The following is a 23,203-nucleotide window of genomic DNA, read 5'->3' on the forward strand; positions in this document are numbered from 1 at the left end:
CCGAAGGCACGGGTGGTACAGAGACAGAAGAGTACGTGGGCTTAAGAGGAGATCACCCTCTAAGAATCGCGGGACCCCGGAGCATGTGTGTCCGGGTGCGGGGCGCCAGGACACGGCGCCGCGATGGGACGGGCGGAAGGATCTCAGAACTGGGGTAGCGGCGGCATCGGCGGCGACGGCGCGCGCTCTGTGATTGCACCGCGTGCGGCTGAGGTGATCTCAGCTTATGCCGCGTCAGCGGGGCGGGTGGATGGAGCGCCGCCCCGTGCCTGGGCGCGCGAACGCACCGCGTCTGACCCTGTTCGAGGGCCGCGTCCTGGCCGTTCGGAGAGACAGTTCCAAATATTCGCGAAAAGGGAGATTGCGAAAGACGCCGTCTACCCACAGAAGGTTGGGACGCCGAGGTTAGTCCCATCTCACCCCAAGTAAAACCAGTCTAACAGGTATTGAAGTGCGGACATAAAGGTGACAAGTCTTGGTTGTTGGGTGTTCTGCCTTCTCCAGAAAAAGGTTTTACAAGCTAAATTTGTATGTTGTAGGCCGTCGTGACCTACTAGAGGCAACATTTCCCAAGAACGCCCCTTATTCTGACCGTTTAGGACCAGAAAGATTTTGAAGCGGGAGTTCAGTCCTCCTGCTACAGTCAACCTGATCTCATCCACTCCCGTGGTTTCAAAGAAGCGTGTATATAAAATGACTGCCAAATTGAACCCTCCTGTTAGCTGACTGTCACGGCCCCTGACCAGATTCATTTCTTTATTCAGTCGACCTTAAGAGCTGGGTACTGTGCTAGGCATTGAGGATGCAGAAGGGAATTAGAACTGCGAGGCCCTCGGGGAAGGAGCAGTTAATAGCCAATTGCCTGTTCTGACACCTCTGCCTAGAGAGCTGATGCTCATCTCATAGTTAATGCAAAACTAAACTCATAAATCTCCGCCCACCTCGCTGCCAACCTTCTCCTCCTGTAATGCCTCTGTAGGAAGGGCACCACTGTCCACCAAACTGCCCTTCTCCGCTGTGCCTCACATCGAATCAGACACCGAGTCCTGTAATTCCACCACCTTAAAAGTTTCTCCATTCTTGCCACTGCCCTAGGTCAGGCCCTCATCATTGCTTGTCTGCATTACTGCAGTAGTATGCTACCTGGTCTCTGCTTCCGTGCTTGCCTTTGATCTATCCTCCACACGGCTGCCATTTCTTCCATCACTAAAGCTGTGTTGCAGTCGTCTCCAGTCGGTTTCCATTGTTACAAGATGAACTTAAGAATAGGGATTGTGTCTTTTAATCGTTTTTATATTCTGCATTCTAATACATAGCAGTTCACAAAGTGTGGTTCATGGCCTTCTGGAGATCCCCAGGACTCCAAGGGGTGTATGCAAAATCAAAGCTCTTTATAATAATACCATTATTTGCTTTTTTATTGCTGGAATTTGCAGTGATGGTGTCAAATCAATAGTAAATAAAACTTCTGGGACCTTGGCACAAATCAATGGCAAGTGGCACAAAACTCTAGTAGTCATTATTCTTCACTGCCATGCACTTGCAGTAGAAAAAAATTGCCTGCTTCGCTTAAGAAGGTCCTTGATGAAATTGTAAGCATTAATTTTTTTAAAGGTCAGCCATTGAGTACATGTATTTTAACTAGCTGCTTTTTTTACAGAATGGCATTTTTGCTTGAAAGAACAAGTGACGAACTTTGATCCTTCAGATTTGGGTATTTGACAGATGTTTTCTTTGAAAATGAAGTCAGCCTCTCCTTTAAAAGAAAACCACTGGCAGTATTTGTTGCCAGTGATAAAATTAAAGCTTTCAAATAAAAATTAAGAATTTTAGAAAACATATCTACCACTATGAACTTGACAACTTACCAATTCTTCAGACTTTTCTACAGATAAAATTTAGTAACAAGTGGAGTTTGTATAATAAAATGTGTCAGCATATTGAATCTTTGCAAAATTAAGAGCCAGTATTTTCAGAGGTACAATGCGTGATATTACAAGATCATGCGTGAGTGAAACATCCATTCAAAGTACAACTTAGACCAATAGATTTTCATATAACAGAATACAAAAAGTTCATTGATACAGTTTCAGACTCTACATGCAACTAACTTTTAAGATACTACCACTTCTGAAGAATATCTATAATTATCTGAAAAAGTTACTAAAATATTCCTCCCTCTTCCAGCTCTACATCTGTGTGAAGCCAAGTTATTTTAATGTACTTCAATCAAAACAATATAGTTAGCACAATAGATTGAGAGCACATGAGAATTCAGCTGTCTTCCATTAAGCCAGACATTAAACAGATTTGCAAAAATCTAAAACAATGCCACCTCTCTCACTTTTTTGTTTTTGAAAATATAACTGTGTTCATAAAAATGCATTAACATGGGATTGTTATTTTTAATAAATTAATAAACATTTTCATTTCTTCACTTTAATTTTTACTACTATAAATATTTATAGATATAACCCACTTCTTAAAAAGTTCTTTAGAGTTCTTAATTTTTAAGTTTGTGAAGGAGTCCTGAAACCAAGAAGTTTGAAAACTGCTGACCTAGAGTATGATATGTGGCGTTTTCAGTTTTTGTTCTCTGTGGAACCAATTGCATACCACCAGTACTACCCTGCTGTGAAATCATTTAAAATCAAAACCTGTTATTCATTAAAACTTCAAGGTAGTTCCATTGTATAACCATAGTTTTGTTATTTTATTTATTTATTTTGTTGTTGTTGTTATTTTAATATGAGTTTTCCAAGGTGATGTTTCAAAAGCACATCATAAAATGAAAAGGGAGATTGTTGCTTCACCATAGATTCAACCCTACTATTATCTTGCTAGTTGAGTATGGTAATTCAACTTTTTCCTATGTTGCGCATACTTCTCATCAGACCACTCTTTTAATATTATTGAAATTAAACTTGGTTCCTTATTGTGATCTAAGAATGGACTGAAATGCTGGGTGATTGATAAACAAAGCATCTGTGATCAAAGTCAGAGTTTCTTTGTTTAAATATTTTTAATGTTTATTTAAACAATAAGATGCTTGACAAAATAAGCTAGGATCATTTCTTAAAAGTTTTCTTCCCTTTTTGTAATCTTCCTCTTATATATTTGGGAGGGGGAGGAGGATTATATTAAGTTGACTCCTGAATCAGTATAGATTGCAGCCATTTTTCCAAAGAGCTCTTCCCCTCTTTGCTCGGCCCTGAGCCTCTGCTCACTTTCCCATAATTCCTTAGTAAGATGATGCTCTCTGACAGAAAGGATGTTCCCCTTAAAATACCCAAAACCACACTATCAACATATGACCTTACCTTTACAACTTTATTGAAGGATTATAGGTAGCAAAATAAATTTTAGTACCCAAGAGAAAAACTAAAACCAGATGCTTAAATATGACTATTTCTAGAGTCACAGGAAAAGAACAAAACAAACATTTCATGGGGACTGGGGGATCCCCTTCATGGACACAGAACAGTATCTGGTTGTGTTTAAATTTACTTCTCTGTTACTATGTGAAGGAGCTTTCTTTAATCCCTACTGTAAAAAAAAAATCTCCATTTAGGAGGACTCCAACCCATACCCACAGAGATTTGTTCTACCCTAGGAATCACAGCCCAACTCACACACAGACTCCATCCCCGCTGCAGAGGATGGGGACACAATTTACAGGAGACAAGACACAGTTCTCCAATACATTTCCCTAAGTCTGAGTTTTTCAGTAAGAGGCAGTTAAGCAAAACCATCCCATTTGGCGCCTCGAGTCTAGGCCCCTCAAGTCTCTACACCAGTGAGAAATGAAATGTACACCTTCATTCTTCCTGTAGTTTTCTGGTAACTTACTGGACCAAACACACACACACACACACACACACACACACACACACACACACACTCTCCAACACACTCTCCAAGGACAAACGTTTCTCAACTCTGGGACAATGGAAGAGAAACATTTTCCTAAATGATATTTCTTAATCATTTCTGGCTAAATTTACACAGATTTCCCTGCCCTTAGCAGAGATGGCCACTCTACATGATTACACAGAGAGAAGGCGTTTCCCATTGTTCACACCAGCATTATTCGCCATAACTAAAACATGGAAGCATCTCAAATGTCCATCAGTGGATTAATGGATAAGCAAAATGTGGCATATAGATACAATGGAATATTTTTCAGTCTTAAAAAGGAAGGAAATTCTGCCCTTTCTTCACCTGCCACTAAGGTGTTCGGTCCTGAGGAAGCTAAGTCTGTGCTGGGGTGAGGCCCTCACTTCACTGGCCTAGCACCACGCCCAGAAGTGCCCTCATTCTTGGCATGCCCAGCAAACTGCGTAGGAGCATGAGAGACCGATGGAGGAATGTCTCCTAACAATGCCCGCCCTTTATATAGCTTCTGTTATGGAATGAATGTTTATGTGCCCCCAAAATTCTTATGTTGAAGCCCCATCCCCCCATTGTGACTGTATTTGGAGATGAGGCCTGTGAGGAGGTAATAATAGTTAAATAAGATCATAAGGGTGGGACCCTAATCTTGTAGGGCTGATGTCCTTATAAAAGAAGATGAAGGTATGTCATCTTCTTGCTCTCTCCATTATGTGCGGACACTGTGGAAGGCAGCTGTCTGCAAGCTGGGAGGAGAGCTCTCACCAGGAACCAGATCAGCCATCATCTTGATCTTGGGCTTCCCGGCCTCCAAAACTATAAGAAATAAATTTCTATTGTTACACCCAATCTGTAGTATTTTGTTATGGCAGCCCATGCTGACTGATCTACTTCTTATCAGGATAGTTGTTTCAGCACAATTCTCACCTACCCCAGGCAGCCTGTCCTGGCATTATGATTTAGGTATTCCTGCTCTGTGTTCTCATAGTGCTTTCTTTTTATCTCTGTTCTGCTCTGTGTTCTCATAGTGCTTTCTTTTTATCTCTGTTCTAACACAGGTCACACTCTAGGTATTCATTCATTCATTCACTTGAATATAAAATATATGTATTTAATGAGCTCTTACCGTATGCCAAAGCACTCATCTTGGTACTGGGTACAAAGTTGCAAATAAAAAGTCTTTCTTCTCATGGAGCTAATAAACACATAAACTTAAGTTTAAGATAAGCAGGGCAGTTTGATTAAGAAAGACTCGGGAGAAAGGAGCTACTTTTAATTTGGGGTCAGGGAAGGCTTCGTTAAGGAGGTAACGTTTGAGCTGAGACCTGGATACTGAGAAGGATAAGTCCACGAGAGAATCAAAAGGAAGAGTGTTCTAGGCAGAAGGAACAGCAAGTGCAAAGACCCTGGGTTAGGAATGGGCAGATTAGCTTGTTCAAGAAACAGAATAGATAGCAAATGTGACTGGGCATGGTAGGTGAAGGAGAGAAAGGTCAGCACCATAGCCACAGAACCAGATATGGAGCTTTTTGCTATGGTGCGTGTGATTTAATTTAAATTAAAATTTTTTTCAATATAGCAGTGTGATATTATGTGTTAGTATATGTGTGGGCAATTGCCACAATATGGAATATAACTCAGGATGGTCAGCTAGAATTTGACTCAGGAAGGTCATATCAGAGGCAACTACTAAAAGCTAGATACCAGAGGCTTTGCAAATTTGCATAGTGAATGTTAGAAATGTGTTTTCATTGGTAAAATTATAATATGTAAATATAGAATAAAATGCTAGTTGTTAGAAATGGGTTTTTAATTGAAGATATTAGTGACATTTTATATATATATTGTACTGGCTAAAATATTTCAGAGATACTCCTGAGTATACAAATTTTATCCAAAAATCCAATTTAAAAAATAAGCAAAGGACTCAAATAGACACTTCTTCAAAGAAGATATACAAATAGCCAATAAGCATATGAAAGAAATGCTCAACATCGCTAATCATTGGGTAAATGCAAATCAAGTTCACAATGATATACTACTTCATATCGATTAGAATGGCTATTATCAAAAATACAGAAAATAACAAGTCGTACCAGGATAAGTGCAGTCTTGTGCCCTTCTGGTGGGAATATAAAATGGTGCAGCCATTTTGGGAAACAGTATGGTGATTTCTCAAAAAATTAAACATAGAATTACCATATGATCCAACAATTTCACTTCTGGATATATATCCAAAAGAACTGAAAGTTGGGACTTGAACAGACTTTTGTACACCCATGTTTATAGCAGCATTATTCACAAAAACCAAAAAGTGGAAGCAACTCAAGTGTCCATTGACAGATAAATGGATAAACAAAATACGGTGTATATATACACAATGGAATATTATTCAAGCTTTAAAATGAATGAAATTCTGTTACACGCTACAACATAGATGAACCTTGAAGACATTACGCTTAACGAAATAAGCCTGACATAAAAAGACAAATATTGTATGATTCCACTTCTGTGAGATACCTAGACACAGAAAGTAGTATGTGGTTACAAAGGTTGAGGAGAAGGGCAAAAGGGACAGTTATGGTTTAATGGGTTTGGGGTTTCAATTTGGGATGATGAAAAGTTATTGAGGTAAATGCTGGTGATTGTTGCACAACAGTGTGAATGTACTTAATGCCACTTAAAAATGGTCACGATGGTAAATTTTATGAGTGCTTTACTACAATTAAAAAAAAAAAATTCCATCCAGCCCCATAGCCTGTTCTGTTAAGGATGACTCTCCAGGCTCAATCCCTAAATTGTCATTTGTCCAGCTAAGGATTTGGGATTCTGGTTGCCTAAAATAGACTACGAGGTTAACTGGATCTTGCCTCTAGTATATTGTCACATTTGCCTCCAGTATATCTTTCCTGAAAGGTGTGGTTAGAATACTAAAGCTGGGACTTCATTGCACTTACAGAACATATTACATAACTTTGTGTGTGTGTGTGTGTGTGTGTGTGTGTGTGTAAGAATTGTCCAAGCAAGTGCTTCATTGATAGAGTGAGGTGGGGGAATGTAACTAACCCTCACTCACCTGAAACTGTTGATGGCTACCCCTGTCTACCAAAAACAAAACAAAACAAACAAAAAATTAATATTCCTGACAATATTGGTACACTGAGCAAGATTATGTTCAGATAAATTTCAAAAGAAGTGAGAACTCTAATTTCTGTAAGAAGCCGAACTTTGAAATGTGGAAAATAACACATGCATGCTAGCTAGTATGCTTTTGGGTATGTGTTCTATAAAGCAGGGGTCTCCTACCCCCAAGCCGAGGACTGGTAGCCAAACTGAGGACTGGGCCGAGGACATGTTAGGAACTGGGCCGCACAGCAGGAGGTCAGTGGCAGGCGAGCAAGTGAAGTTTCATCTGCCGCTCTCCATTGCTCCCCATCGCTCCCATTACCACCTGAACCATCCCCCTGCCTCCGCCCTTGGAAAAATTGTCTTCCACAAAACAAGTCCCTGGTGCCAAAAAGGTTGGGGACCACTGCTATAAAGGATGGGGGATAGTTAGAAACAAACTCATGTACCTAACTGTCGAAAAGCTGTAGTAACTGGTGGTGAAAGCATTGTGCTAGTCTGACTTTGGGAAGGCTTAATCACCTCTTCTGTGTTTAGGTTGAGGTTAAAGATTTAATGAAGGAAGAAAGAATGTTGCCATAGTTGAGGCTAGAATGCATAGCATAAGTGGAAAGAGAATAATGTGGAAAAGTGAAAGTAGCCACATTCATCCACAAGCAGAGCCATTGCCTAGGGATATGACAAGATTATTTTCTGAGAGACTATCAGCAAGAACACAAAAATTAATAGAGTGAGAATTCGACAGAGGGCACAAAGTTGCAAAGTGAGGACATTAAGGTTTACACAAGGCTCCAGTTACAAACTATAAAAAAATAATTTGCTCAAGACAAGGAAAAGTAGGATGGAGTTTAGTTACCCAGAAAAGACCTAAAGGAGGAGACATTGTTCTGTTAATAGGGTATATTTAGGACCTTAAGCAGCCACCACCATATGGGAGACTGAGAAGAAACTTAAAAGAAACTAAGGTCCTCAAAACGAAGGGAGAAAACTTCAGCTAAGTCATCCTGCTTTTTGGTTCTTGCAGGAAACACTGGCCCAAAGCCAATATTATTATAATTTTTTTAAGCAAAGAGATGGAAAAGCATTCCAGGAATGATATACATAGAAACTAGAAGTTCTGCTTCTATTTAGGATGAAGAAAACCACATAAGAACATTGCCCCCTTCTTAAATCCAAACTTCAGGGGAAACAAATTTTCGAAAATCATAGCTTTTTGAAACCATTAGAGAGCCATGGTTGCAAGGTAACCAAGCAGACTGAATTTAAGTATTGACAGACTCCTCTGAGGAGAGATGTGACTCTTGAACCATTTCAGTTTTGGGAGAGCCAAGAAAAATTAAGTGGTCACCATAGAAGCATGTAAGAGTAATGTGTTAACATTATTAAAATGAATTTCTTAGGACCAAGCTATTTTTGGTCAAATATAACAGAAAATTCGTCAAGAGAAAATTTGGATTAAAATAAATATTAAAGAGAATTCTTTAGGCAGGAGGAAAATGATTCGAGACGGAAGGATAGAAATGCAGGAAGGAATGAAGAACACTGGGAGAAATAATTGTATATATGTGCATATATATTGACTTTAAAAGCAACAATTATAAAGTTAGCCAATTTAAATATGGAATTAAATGCATGATAACACAAGTGAAGAGGGGAGAACACACATTAAGGAGTTTTAGCTCTTGCATATTTGCTATATGTATATTGTGATTTCTAATGTAAACTCTAAAAGAATAGCAATAAAATTAATAGAAAAAAGAATTAAAATGATTGGTAAAATTAAGACAGATCAAGAGAATAAACACAAAACAGATGAGACAAATAGAAAACATATAGCAAGATGGTAGATATAAAACTAAATATTTTGAGTGAAGTCAGTGAAAATGGCAGTCAAAAGTTCCTAAAATTCTCCCCTCAAAAATAACAAGAAAACAGACCCCAAAAATGTCAGAATCAATTTTTTCAGAACTCTGAAAATTAACCAAAGCCTGTCAGCAATCCATGGAGCATTTATTTATTTATTATTTAAGTTTATTTATTTATTTTTTGGCAGCATTGGGTCTTCGTTGCTGCGTTGAGCGGGGGCTACTCTTTGTTGCGGTGCGGTGGCTTCTCTTGTTGTGGAGCACAGGCTCTAGGCGCATGAGCTTCAGTAATTGTGGCACTTGGGCTCAGTAGTTGTGGCTTGCAGGCTCTAGAGCGCAGGCTCAGTAGTTGTGGCGCACGGGCTTAGTTGCTCCGCGGCATGTGGGATCTTCCCGGACCAGGGCTTGAACCCGTGTCCCCTGCATTGGCAGGTGGATTCTTAACCACTGCGCCACCAGGGAAGTCCCATGGAGGATTTATTAAAGAAAAGCCGCTGTAGGAACTTCCTACAACTAAAGAGCCTGCCCAGCGCAACCAAATAAATATATTTTTTTTTAAAAAAAAGGAAAAGCAGCTGTATCTTGATAAGAACAGCAAGCTTAGTGGTGTTTTAACTTACTCTGCTCCCCATCCTCCCTCTGCAGTAGCTTTGAAAACTAACCACATGCATTTATGGTGAAAACCAGCTACCTTAACAGTCAATGGAGGGAGCAAAAGGATTTACATTGGTGAAAACCCTATTAATATAGACTTACATAGGTGTAAATCTTCATGATCTTGGATTAGAAAATGGTTTCTTATATGTGACACCTAAAGCACAAGCAATAGAAAAGTAGATAAATAGGACTTAATCAAAATTTAAAACTTTTATACTTCAAAGGACACTATCAAGAAAATGAAAAAGCAACCCACAGAATGCGAGAAAATTTTTGTAAATCATACATCTGATAAGGGACTTGTATCTAGACTACAAAACGTGCTATTACAACTCAATAAATAAAGACAAATATAACCCAATTTAAAAATAGGCAAATAATCTGAATAGATAATTCTCCAAAGAAGATATACTAATGGCCAATAAGCACATTAAAAGATGCTCGGGCTTCCCTGGTGGCGCAGTGGTTGCGTGTCCGCCTGCCGATGCAGGGGAACCGGGTTTGCGCCCCGGTCTGGGAGGATCCCACATGCCGCGGAGCGGCTGGGCCCGTGAGCCATGGCCGCTGAGCCTGCGCGTCCAGAGCCTGTGCTCCGCAACGGGAGAGGCCACAACAGAGGAAAAAAAAAAAAAAAAAAAAAAGATGCTCAACAGCATTAGCCATGAGGCAACTGCAAATCAAAATCACAATGAGAGGATAAAATGACGCAGGGGGCGGAGTGAGGTGCAGTCGTTCGCCTAGGCTTCAGCCCGGCTTCTGGAGATGAAATGATGTGATTCCTGGGATTTGCTTCAAAATAATCTGACCTATTGGAACATTCTGTGAGAGAAGCTCAGAAGAGCCAGCTCTGTGCCTGTGGATGTCATGTGGCATAGGATTTGATGCTTTCAGTGGTTATGGAGAATAGTGGTCCTTTTTGTTCTCAGTAAAGTTTGCAAGTAATGATGTTTTTCTTCCAGTGAGCATTTGGGATCCCGTGCCCCTTGCAGTGGAAGTGTGGAATCCTAACCACTGGACTGCCTGGGAACTCCCAGTACTAGACCTTTTGGAAGGAGTTGGAGAGTAGGGGTAGTGGCTCAGAAAGAGCTTCTCTTTCAGAAATGTGGCTGCTAAGCCCCAGTTCCTGTGATACTTGTGCTTGACAACCACAAACTTCAAAGGTGGGAGTCAATCATTTTGACAAGTAAGTCTCCTGAAGGGAACAGCTAGCAGGAGCTGAACCCTTTTTCCATTTGGTCTCGTGGCAAAGGCAGAGATCACACCAGCAGCTCCACACAGTATGATGTGCTCACTAGTGCCCTCTGAACAGTCTTCTGGTACCTCTCTCTTGCCTAAAGACAATGCCCCATTTTCTTGGGATCCCTTGGATGAGGATGGATTGGATGACTCCTTGCTGGAGATGTCTGATGGAAAAGATGATGGCCATTTCAGTTTCATGGAGGAAGAGATTCAGGAGCTCTTGAAGGATGATGACCTATCAAATGAGCACTTTTCTTGGGGAGGAGGCTTGCCTAACGATGACAGCAGGAATGTTGAGAAGGGAGGGAAAGGGAGTCAAATTCCACTAGATACTCCCCAAGAGAAAAATTCATTGTACAGCTTGGGACCAGAAGCTGAGACCTCTGGCCTCTTCAAACTACCTCAACTAAATACATCAGTTGGTCATGGACCAACTCCTACTAAATCATTGAACAGACACTTTGCACTAGAAAAGAATCTTATAAAAGTTACAGTTGCACCATTTGATCCAACAGTTTGTGATGTTGCACTTGATAAGGACAATACTGATACATCCGAAGTTACTGAAAAACCCTCCTCCCTTGGAGAAGAGATGAGAGACGATGGTCTTAGCCTAAATGAGAGCACAATTTTCACAGAATCTGAAGGGATCAGCTCCAATAATTCTGCCTATGATGGGCCCCCACTCCCTTCTTCAAACAGTAACTTTCAACAAACTGTCTCTGATAAAAATATGTCTAACAGTAAGAAACCTACACCTGTAACCTCTCAGATATTGAACCATTCAGAGACTCCTTCTAATACGGGGTCATCCTGGAGAAATGGATCACATAAATCAAGTTCTGAAATGAGGTTTCCAGTTGTTTCCAGTTCATCAAACAAAGATGTTCTTGACAAGGATTCTGGGAAGCTGAAGGTCCATGAAAAAAGACGAGGCAAAGTCATTCCTGTTCTGCAAACCAAAACAAGGACTAATATTCTGACGTTTTCACCATCAGATCTAGAAAAGCAGAAGCAAAGTTATCTCAGGAATGTCATTGCTCATATAGAAGACCCAGTGGACTCTAACCAAGGTACCCTGGGGGAGCTGTGTGCCTTGATGGATCACGTTCATCACATGCAGAACCCAAAATGGTAGCATCCTTCGGACCTCACCAGGTGAAACTACGCCCGGTTCCAACACAAATCTCTGCAAAGATACAGTCTGACTCAGTGGGTTGACGGGAACATGCAAAGCCACCATTGGTTCCAGCGTCTACCAGATTTCCTGTACAGTCCATTTGTCTCCTCCCATCAGCAGTGAAGGTCCCTATCCAGGGTCCTGTCCAGAGTAGCATCTCATCTTCTGCTATTTTGTGCTTTGTAGATTTTAAAATTTATTTTTCATAACATTTTTATTTAAAGAACTTGTCACCTTTTGGAAATGCCCATTGCTGACTTGAAATTTTTTGTATAAGGTCCTTCCTGTTTGTGTGTGTCTATGCATTTAAGCGGTGTTGAGTTGATATAGTTTTAATTTTTTAATTTAAATTGAAGGTGGCTGCCGCCTGAAAGCCAGCATTAAGTCAAAACACCCAGGCTCAAGCAAAACACCCACCTCTGTGCAGAGGTGAAGTCTACTTCTGGTTCCCAAAAGAAATCATCTTTTAATCTCCTATGAGGAAGAGATTCTTTATCAGGCTGCAAGCCAGTGTTAATTATTGCTGGTGACTTATAAATGGATACAAGTCACTTTTAGCAACCCCCCTTATTTTTTTATTTGAATCTCCGAATACCTGTCAGTATTTTAAAAGTTGGTAATCCAGGACATCTGAAGTAGTTGAAAGGACAAATTAAAAGCGTAGGGCTTCCCTGGTGGCGCAGGGGTTGAGAGTCCACCTGCCGATGCAGGGGACATAGGTTTGTGCCCCGGTCCAGGAGGATCCCACATGCTGCGGAGCGGCTGGGCCCGTGAGCCATGGCCGCTGAGCCTGCGCGTCCAGAGCCTGTGCTCCGCAGCGGGAGAGGTCGCAGCGGTGAGAGGCCCACGTACCGCAAAAAAAAAAAAAAAAAAGTGTAAATCTTCTTTTTGTACCTACTAGCTGCCTTTATTTTTTGGCTTTTTTTTTTTCATTCTTCATTAAATTTATTTTGCACAATAGTGTTTACAAATCTTGTACACCTTAACTCTAATAGAAGAATAGCAATAACAAGCCCTGTTGACTAACAACCCCTGTTGATGACTAACAACCCCTGTTGATTTGCAGTCTTGTGACTGTTTGCCTTCTCTGCCTTTCTTCAAGGATTTTCCTTCTTTTTTCCCCAGTGACCTTAGGGCTCTACCAGCATATTCCTTTATCCTGTTAGACATAGATATGCCTCTTAAGAAAAGCCTTACTGTACACTTTATTGAAGAACCACCTACCCAGAGTCTTGACTCTAGGACAGGCCAGAAAGCAGTGCTATTGAGAGGTGTCAGTTGGTCTTCAGTTTCATCTGCTGAACCCCAACTTCAAGTATGAGTTGACGTGTTAGTCAGTGAGCTTCCATCCTGTGGGAAAGTCTTTGGAGAAGCTGTCCTTTGTCTCCATTATTAGTTAATAAGAGGTGCCTTTTGATCCAGGATGTTACCATCTCCTTACTTGGTCAAATCTCTGATGTACAGTTTTACAAAACTACTAAAGTGGATCTAAAATAGTTTTGATTAAGCCTGTGCTCAAAGCATTACCTGATCTTGAGGGTAATGCTATGTGCAGCTATCTTAATGGATGTCTTAGGAGTTTGTTATTCTCTTTACAGACAGCTCTAGACACCTCTTGGGAGATTTTGCAGTCTGGCATTTGTGCTGCTGTTCACTCTCTGTGAAGGCTGTACCTAGTTGCTATAGCACAGCCTGTGATACTGGTCTCACTGCCTCTGTCTGGTTTTGTTCTTCCATCAGCCCCATCTTTGTATGCCAGTAACCCATCTTAAACATCCTACCCTGCTTTAGAAACTGACTTGGGAGAAACTTGGTCATAGTTACCAGTAAACTTAGATGGACATCCCTAAGTGTTAACTATTTCTATCCAGTCAAGGATTCTCTTTTCCTTCAACATTTGGTTTAGAGTCTGGGACCAAAATGCAAAGGGGAAGTTCTGTTCAAAGGCAAGAGTCAAAATCTGTTATTTCAGTTGGCATTGCCTATATCAGTCACTTCTCCAGGTTTCCGTAAATTAGCTTGATGGAGTGCGACAGACAAACATCCACCTTTGGAACTATAGCATAGTTAGAATTCATTGTTGCTGGAATAATTAGCATTGCAGTTGTCTTGTTCCCCACAGATAACCAAGAAGTAAAGGGCCAGACTTTTGCTTAGGCAAAAGTCTAAGACTCATGTTCCTGCCTCCCTGGTACAGGAGGGTTTAAGACTGATGTGTAATGGGAGCATCGCCTTTGCCAAATCCAATGAGTGACGGGTTAATGAGAAAATGTGACAATCACATTTCGTCTTTGCTCAAATAATTGTTTTTCCAAAGCTTTAGCAGCTTACTTAAATCTGTTGGACTGGGGGAGGAGAGAACTGTTCCCTAGCGGTTAACATGGTATTCTTTAAGAAGAAAAACAAAGCCAAAGAAAACTCATTGTTAGGCATGTTTGCCTTAAAGACGGTAGTGGGTAGAATCTGGAGTTTTAATCTGTTTTTAAAAGCTACATATCTCATATTTGGTGTTGGCCTCTAAGTCTAATTTTCATGTAGAATTCTTGCCATGTTGTTTTATTTGCATAAGTATTGTGTTCATTTAACTGCCTACCTAGCCTTCTTCATCTGTGATGACCTTCTCGCCACGGGGGTCTTGACAATACAGAGTGTGAAAGTGCTGTTTACATAGTTTACTTGTAAGAAAAGAGCCTGAAATAACCTGTAGTTTTGCATCTAATGCAGACCCCAATTTACTTTGGTTGTTGTCAGGATCAATTATGAAACTGAAGTTTGGTGCCTCCTCTTTATCATGTTTGTCCCCTTCTAGCAGTTGTGTTTAATGTCATTAAAAAGAAATAAAAGTTCTTGTCAGTGAAAAAACAAATCACGATGAGATACCATGTCATGGGATGTGTATAGTAAAAAACAAAATTTTAATGAAAATAACAAGTATTGGAGAGGATGTGGAGAGATTGAAACCCTCATATATTGCTGATGGGAATAGAAATTGGTTCTGCCACTGTGGAACACCATTTGATGGTTCCTCAAAAAGTTAAACATCGAGTTATCATATGACCCAGGAATTCCACTTCTCGTTATACACCCAAAATAATTTTTTAAAGATGTTTCAACAAAAACTTGTAAATGAATGTTCATAGCAACTAAAAGGTGGAAACAACCCAAATTTCCATCAACTGATGGATAAACAGAATGGGTATAACTATACAATAGAACATTATTCAGCCATAAAATGGAATAAAATATTGATGCATGCTCCAACAAGAGGTCATATATTATATGATTCCATTTATGTGAAACATCTAGAGTAGGCAAATCCATAGAGACAGAAAGCAGATTATTAGTTGCCAGGGGCCAGGGAGAAGGGAAAATGGAGAGTGACTGCTAATGGGCCTGGGGTTTCTTTCTGAGTGATGAAAATATTCTAGAATTAGATGGTGGTGAAAGGTGCACAGCTCAACTAATTAGACACTTTAAAAGGATGACTGTTAAAAATAAAAGATGACTGTTATGGCATGTGAATATATCTTAAATACCCACCACAAAATATCAGTAATTAAATGGAAATAGATACTCAAATCAAAAAGCTAAAATTGTCAGACCAATTAAAAAACAAAATGTAACTATACAAGAAATTTTTTATGGGAAATCTTTCAGGATCTAGACATCAGTTTCCAAGATATTGATATAATATCAAGTTCATCAAAAATAGGAGAGGAGGAAGTCCAATTGCAAAGTGGCAGATTCTGTCATGTACCAACATGAACACACAGTTAACTACAATATTTAATATGGCTGCTATATTAGAGATTTAAATTTCACCTGTCATAGCTTTAATGTATTTGATCTTTGAGTCGTGTTTTGCGCTAGTATATGCTTAATTATTTCAAATTGCTTTTATTCTTTCATTACTAATGTTATGAATATTATTGTATAATATATGTATAGCATAATAATTAAAGAAATAAGTTCTCATAACCATTATTTTCTAGATATTTTTGTAATTACATTGCAAATCTTATTTTTGTTCCAAGATTTGATTCTCAGGGAGAGGAGAGAGGATATGATCTGGGCTAAGTCTTAGGGAAGATGCATGGAAATTAGCCAGGAGAGGTAGGTATTCAGAGAAAAGGAGAACATGTTCCATGAAGAAAGAAGAGTAAAGGCAAACGAGAGAGTGAGAGTTCATAGCATATTTGAGGAGTTTCGAAAAGCTTGGCTTGACTGGAGAATAACAGGGAAAGAATGGAGTGATCTAGGCTATAAAAGAAATAATTTTAAATTTTGATCAGGAGGTTGATATGGTTAGATCTGTGTTTTTAAAAGATAAATCTGGCAGCAAAATACAGTATGGTTTGGGCGAGTCTATAGGATAGGACATCTGTTTAAAAGGCTGTTGTAGCAATACGGCAAGAGACGATAAGAACTGGGCACGATGAAAGTGCTTTCATTGTTCTGATGTTATCCAGCGCTCGCTCTCTCTCTCTCTCTCTCTCTCTTTCTCTCTCTCTCTCTCTCTCTCTCTCTCTCTCTCTCTCTCTCCCTCTCTCTCTCTCTCTCTCCCTTCAGACCAAAGTTTCCCCTAGAAAAATTTCTGGTCTTTATATCTGTATCTCTGAACAAAGGGTAGGGAACCTGGTTTATATCACTTAGTTATTCTAGGTCTTAATTTTCTTATTTGTAAAATGATAGTTTCCAAGATCCTTCCCGTTTCAATGTTCTATGGAAGTACCTTGCCTCCAGCTAAGAACATTAACCATCACACCAGCCACGTGTGAAACTAATGATACTTCTGGATTCTTCACTTTTCACTCACTTAAACTAGTGTATTGGGTTTGCAAGTGATTTAAGAATATTCTAGACATAGTGCAGTTTTTGTTAACTTTATAACTTTCTACTTAAAAGATACAGAAACTTTGTGATGTGAGACCAAATTAAACAAAGGACTTAATCTTGCAGGTTGGATTTAAGCACCATATATTTTTTTGTCTTTGTTGTTGTTTTGGAAGTGCAACATGAAATATTGGTTCACAAGTATAATGCCTATGTCTCCAATCCTTCTCTATTTTTAAACTTTTTCTAGTAAGGATAAGAGTGCCTAAGGATTTATATTAGCTTAAGAACAGCTTCTTTATATCTGTATCTCTGAAGGAAGGGTAGAGAGGCAACAGAATAAATACATAAAATGGTGTCTGTAATATTTTATTATGATGACACTAGAGTGGTAGCCATAAATTGTCATCATCTCTTAGGAATACATGAAAAGAAACATGATGTGCAATTCTCTTGTATCCAGTTTCAATTATGTAAGTGCATCATAAGTTCTCAGTTCTTATTCTGGATACACTGTTCAGAATTTAATTGCACATGTAAAAAGTTTTAAAGCTGTTATTTTGTCCATAATTTCATATGCTCCTATCATAGTTAGTGCCCGAGTTAGTTGGTCTCTTAGAGCAGCAGTGGTTACTGACAAGTTGTTATTTTCCGTTTTCCACTTATCAAGTGTTCGGTGGACTCTCTCACTTAATGAAACAGTGCTGAAAAATTTGAAATAATAATTATTTTAATTATCAATTAAGAACATTGTTTTAAACTACATCAGTATTATATATCTAGGTTTTCAACCTAGTTTACCAGAGTGAAGTGAGGATTAAATTAATTGGTGAAGATAGTCTATATGAAAATTTAGTGCAGAGTTTGGCACATACATAGTAAGTGAATGTTAGTCCCATGCCATCCCTTGTTTCCTTGAAGAAAATCAACAATTCAATTAACATTTGATTCTAAGAGAGATTTACTCAAGACCTCAAAATAATTGTGGACTATTTACTATAAACCAGTACATTACTGCTACAATGCTACATGCTTTATAACTTGATCTCATGACAGCTCTCTTAGATAAGTCTATCCATTTTACCAGTAAAGAAACTGAGGCAAAGGTAAGTTAGGGAACTTATCCAGGATCACAAAACTATTTTGGATTTAAAGCCAAGCAGTCTATCCTCAGAGTACTTGCTCTAAAACTCCTATACCCATATGGATCTCAAATATATAATAAACTAAAATCAGTCTTTTACAGCAAATTAGGGTTCATGTTAATATGAATGTTTCAAAGCCGTGTAATATCAATATGATATAAATCAGAACGTGATAATAAGCTTATACTACATGTTGTCATTCATACATACCTCATTGTAGACTTATCAGTTTCTGTGATTGCCAGGTTTAGTTTTTGACACAAAAATTGAAAATTTGTTTCAGTAATATTGTTGGCAACTATCTTGAAGATCTTCGCTAAGATTTTCTCTATATTTGAACATAAAAGAAAATTTAGGTCATCTCTTTTGAAAAGCATACTCTATTCTGAGTTAATATTATAACTAGGTTTTTTACTTCTGTGCTGCTATAAGATGTACATATCAAATAAGATTGAAAACTAAAGTGCAGCTCTAACACACAAACTGAAATTTGAACCATTTATTCCATTTCTTCTAATATCTGAATAACCCTAAACATAAATAATGTAAAATGTCTATTTAACATAAAATGTCTGTTTAAAAGGATATTATAAGCAACGTCAAGGTGATCATCAAACCCGTTAATTCTTTCAGGATTTGAAATGAATTTAGCTCTTTCCTTCAATTCTAACTTTTTAATATGCTCCTTTGGGTACCATCCTGAGAAAACAAGATCAAATCTACTGTAAATATGGTATATATATATGCTTATTTTATATTCACATCACTTATTTAATGAATGTTGGCTTAGATATAAGTAGAGTATTTTTAGTTTATAAAAAAGCTTCTAGGTAATTTGAACTAGATGCATTTTTTTTAGATCCATTTTTTTGTTAACCAAGGTAATTTGAGAATTTTCAAGAACCAGTCATCTGCCGCCCCTCTGTAATCATCTCAAATATGTTCTATGCTTTCTGTTTTTAAATTTTTATCCATACCATTAATCCCTCAGGCTAGATTGTATGCTAATGATATAATTGAAAATCTAATCTCCTAAGTGAAATTTTAAGGAAGAGACCCCATGTTCTTTGTTAATTGCAGAATTAACATCTCCTATGATGACTTCCTTTCCAATTTCTCTCGGTGCCAAGCCTGCAGTATGAAGGCCCCGTGGGAATAAAGAAAGGAGATAAATGGCTTGGATTCTCTTTTTTTTGCTGACTTTCATCTGTTGTCATTGCCCGTTGAACTTTCCCCGAAGAGGCTAGAACCACATGAATCTTCCTTCCTCAGGAACTTGAGTAACAGAATTTTAACAAGGAAGTTCAATCATGTAACTTTACAGCCCTTCTCTAAAGTACTGTTACCTAACAGGAATACTTTATAGATCCTTGGAAACCCCTAAAAGCTCTGTTTTATAAAAATAAAGTTACCATTAAATATCCCCTTTTTTATGATAATTAGCAGAACCAACTTGCCTAGCAAGTTAGAGAAAACACCTACACTGACTTTTTATTGCTTAGGTTCCTTCCATCCGTGAGGCCCACATCTTGGAAAAGCTGAATGGTAGCCATTCATATTGTGGCTTACAGAGGACTGTACATTTTTAGTGACCATCTCAATAGATTATAAGATTATGATGATATAAGCCTCCTGATTACGTAGACAGGGTCCTGATAGTTGTATATATTCTCTTTCCCCAAATCTGGATCATTAAATTGATTTAATACTTAAATATGGCATTAAATTGGAGGACCAAAATCTGAATCTACTCTGAGGATTGACAATGAGCGGCAAAGTTAGAGTCCCAGAAAAATGCTTAGTTGTTGGGAACCCAAACCCAGGGAAAGAACTGGATAGTGAAACTTCCATCCCAAAGGCTTGGAGAAGCCAGTCTCCATCTGGTCCGGTGAAAGGGCATTTAAAGAAAATGGACCCGCTCTCTGAAGTAATCAGGAGCAACCAAAGGAGCTCTTAAGAACAGAAGGAATGAAGACTGCCCAAGGATTACAGACAGGTGATCATAATGAGCCAAGAACTGACCGGCATCAATGTAAAGGATCTATGAACTTCCTTCAAGGCAAAATACAACTTTTAGAACAACTACATATGGTGATCAGAACTGATGAAAAAATCTGTATGTAGATTCTCTGAGTTTGGCCACAACCATGATGAAAAATCTCTTGAAGTACATTGAGGCCAGTAGGTGGGAAGCAGCTCACCTGTGACTTAAATTTACCTGCTTTCAATGGTTCAAATTGTGTAGACCCAGATTAAATAATCAAAATTACCAAAATAAACTCCTAGCCTTCAGAAAAGGGTAGACGATAAATATTTGAAAGTCTCTGCCAGATTGAAAGCCTCTGATTAAAGCAAACTATTTGTTAATTTATAGATGCCAGAAAATGACTTGTAAGCTAGCCAATCACTCATCAGCTACCATCTCTCTCATCTGCCCTCTGTAGATAGCGTGCAATAGTATACAATTGTTTTCCTTTACAGATTTCCATTGGAGGTCTCAGCAAAGGGTTATCATCAAAATTTATCTCCTTCAGTGAAAAAAGCTTGTAGATACCACTAGGCAGAGCTGTCAGATTATGTCCTAGTAGAAAAAAATTATAATTGAATTATATCCTTCTGTAAAAGAAAACTATAGAGACAAATAACAGCTAAGTAAAGGGTATCTACTGTGTCTCACTGACAAAGTATCAGAGGAGCCTCACAATGCTGGCAAAACATAAGTTCTTACTGTTGTCCACTTGCTAGGAATGAAAAGGAGAAAGTATAGAAACAGAGCAATGATTCCTTTTTCTCATAGAGAATGACAAAATGAGAAGGAGGCTTTCTTCTTATAATGCAGGAAAGGACTTTACAGAGTAAGTGAGATGGTAATTTTTAAAATAAACTTTGTTTGCAATAATTTCAGATTTACAGAAAAGTTGCAGAAATTGTATAGAGTTCCTGTATATCTTCATCTAGTTTTAGTTTTCCCTGATGTTATCATCTCACCTTATTGTATTACATTTTTAAATAGAAGAAACTTTAACATTGGCACATTACTATAAAATAAGCTTTGGACATTTTTGAATTTCTTTATATTTTCCATCAATGTCCTTTTTCTGTTCCAGTATCCATTCCAGGATAGCACACTGCATACAGTTATGTCTTCTGGTCTGTGACAGTTCCTCAGCCTGTCCTTGTTTTTCATGACCTTGATGGTTTTGAGTGGTCCAAGTTAGGTATTTTGTAGAATATTCCTTAATATGAGTTTATCTGGTATATTTTTTCATGAATAGACTGGGGTTATGGGTTTTTGGAAAGAATACTGCAGAGGTGAAGTGCTCTCATCACACCAGGGATACCTGACATCCACAAGACATCACTAGCATGTTAAACGTTATCCCTTGGCTAAAATAGTGTCTGCCAGGTTTCTCCAATGTAATATTTTTATTTTCTCCTTTCCATACTCTGTTCTTTAGAACTGAGTTACAAAGTCTGGTCCACCCTCAAGGAGTGAAGATTAAGCTCCAACTTCCCTAAACATAATTTTTTTCAAAACCACCTTAATCTGAGGGACTTCCCTGGCAGTCCAGTGGTTAAGACTTCACCTTCCAATGCAGGGGGTGCAGGTTTGATCCCTGATCAGGGAGCTAAGATCCCACATGACTCGCGGCCAAAAAACCCAAACATAAAAACAGAAGCAATATTGTAACAAATTCAATAAAGACTTTTAAAATGGTCCACATCAGGACTTCCCAGGTGGCGCAGTGGTTGCGCGTCCGCCTGCCAATGCAGGGGAACCGGGTTCGCGCCCCGGTCTGGGAGGATCCCACATGCCGCGGAGCGGCTGGGCCCGTGAGCCATGGCCGCTGAGCCTGCGCGTCCGGAGCCTGTGCTCCGCAACGGGAGAGGCCACGGCAGAGGGAGGCCCGCATACCACAAAAAAAAAAAAAAAAAAAAAAAAAGGAACATAAAATGGTCCACATCAAAAAAAAATCTTAAAAAAAAATTTGTTTTTGATCTTTAAAAAAAAAAAAAAACCTTAATCTAACATAAACCTGACATAAAAAGTAAAACTGTGATAACTGACAAAGTAAGAATTTTTAATCATTTCAAGAGGAACTGGCCTAAAGTTTGCCTTTGTGCTATTTATATATTTATGGTTATATTATTTTAGCCAAAATTAAAGGAACCTGGTTCCTTTTAGTGAAGAAAAGTATTTAGAAACCAAGATCTGGGTACTAGAGTTGCTCATTGCTTCTTGGAGTGTGTGCTGCTTCTAACTTAAGTATATTCTCTCTCACTCCCTGATATCATTAGCTCTGGGGAAAACCAGTTGCCATGTCATAAAGAGGCTCATATGGTAAGGGACTAAAGCCTGCTGCCAGTAGCCACATAAATAAGCTTTGAAGCAAATCCACCAGCCCTAATCAAGCCTGGCTGCAGCACCGGCCAACAGGTTGGCTGCAATCTCATACAAGACTCTGAGATAGAACAAGTCAGCTAAACACCTCCTGGGTTCCTGACCCTCAGAAACTGTGTGAAATAAATATTTTATTAATTTAAGAAGTGAAATTTTGTGGAAACTTGTCACATACCAATAGAAAACGGATATAACAGCTGATGGCTAAAAGTACTGAACTGAGATCTAAGGAGCTGCCATTTGCAGGGAAGGAGTTTGTATTTTTAGTGCAGCAACTTAAGTGCCTGATGAAGCAACAATAGCAACAAAAACAAATATCAACATTGGAGAGAAATAGAATTGATTATAGAGTTCAGGATTCAAAACAGAGAAAAAAGAAAGTGTGGCTCACTTCCAAGAGAAAAAAAACAACTCAATTGCTGTAGTTAACATGTAAGAATTTTAAAGCAGCTAATACAATGATGTTCAAGAATGTAAAGAAAGATATTCTTATAATGAATGAAAAAAATAGGAAATCTTGGAGGAGAAATATAAACTATTAAAAAGGAAAAATGGAAATGCTAGAACTGAAAAATTCAGTATCTGAAATTAAAAATTAATTGGAGAGACTTAACAGTAGAATAGAAATGATAGACAAGTCAGTAAACTTGAAGGCAGATCAATATGAGATGCTGAAAGTTCTGTGTACACACACACACACACACACACACACACACACAGGGAGAGAGAGAGAGAGAGCACTTTAGGGATTTGTAGGACAATATGTAAAGGTAATTGGAGTAGAGAGAGAAAATGAAGCAGAAAAAAATTTTTTTTTTTAATTTTTTTTTTTTTTAATTTTTTTAATTTTTTTTTTTTTTTTTGC

The 23,203-nt window shown here is 38.6% G+C and overlaps 2 protein-coding genes and 1 long non-coding RNA gene across 3 annotated transcripts in view; 2 read left to right on the forward strand and 1 right to left on the reverse strand.

Moving 5' to 3' along the window:
- The first annotated feature begins 325 nt into the window (after nucleotides 1–325).
- Nucleotides 326–23,203, forward strand: part of LOC129392137 (uncharacterized) — an 83,114-nt gene continuing 60,236 nt past the window's right edge. The window contains exon 1 of the long non-coding RNA XR_008617411.1: nucleotides 326–443. This is a non-coding gene — a long non-coding RNA (uncharacterized lncRNA). The remainder of the gene's footprint in view (nucleotides 444–23,203) is intronic.
- Nucleotides 10,499–12,830, forward strand: LOC102992423 (S100P-binding protein-like). The gene has a single exon (XM_055084988.1). It carries the CDS (start codon nucleotides 10,819–10,821, stop codon nucleotides 11,914–11,916), a length of 1,098 nt encoding a protein of 365 aa, XP_054940963.1. The 5' UTR covers nucleotides 10,499–10,818; the 3' UTR covers nucleotides 11,917–12,830.
- Nucleotides 17,244–23,203, reverse strand: part of LRRD1 (leucine rich repeats and death domain containing 1) — a 16,560-nt gene continuing 10,600 nt past the window's right edge. Inside the window, 3 exon segments of the mRNA XM_007118339.2 lie at nucleotides 17,244–17,495; nucleotides 18,147–18,264; nucleotides 20,356–20,517. Coding sequence (XP_007118401.2) covers nucleotides 17,309–17,495; nucleotides 18,147–18,264; nucleotides 20,356–20,517 — 467 coding nt within the window. The 3' untranslated portion in view covers nucleotides 17,244–17,308.

The sequence above is a fragment of the Physeter macrocephalus genome, chromosome 5 (assembly GCF_002837175.3).
Source record: "Physeter macrocephalus isolate SW-GA chromosome 5, ASM283717v5, whole genome shotgun sequence".
Lineage (NCBI taxonomy): Eukaryota > Metazoa > Chordata > Mammalia > Artiodactyla > Physeteridae > Physeter > Physeter macrocephalus.

Coding starts and splice junctions, on each gene's coding strand:
- LOC102992423 (XM_055084988.1), top strand. CDS start 10,819: ATGATGTGCTCACTAGTGCCCTCTGAACAGTCTTCTGGTACCTCTCTC.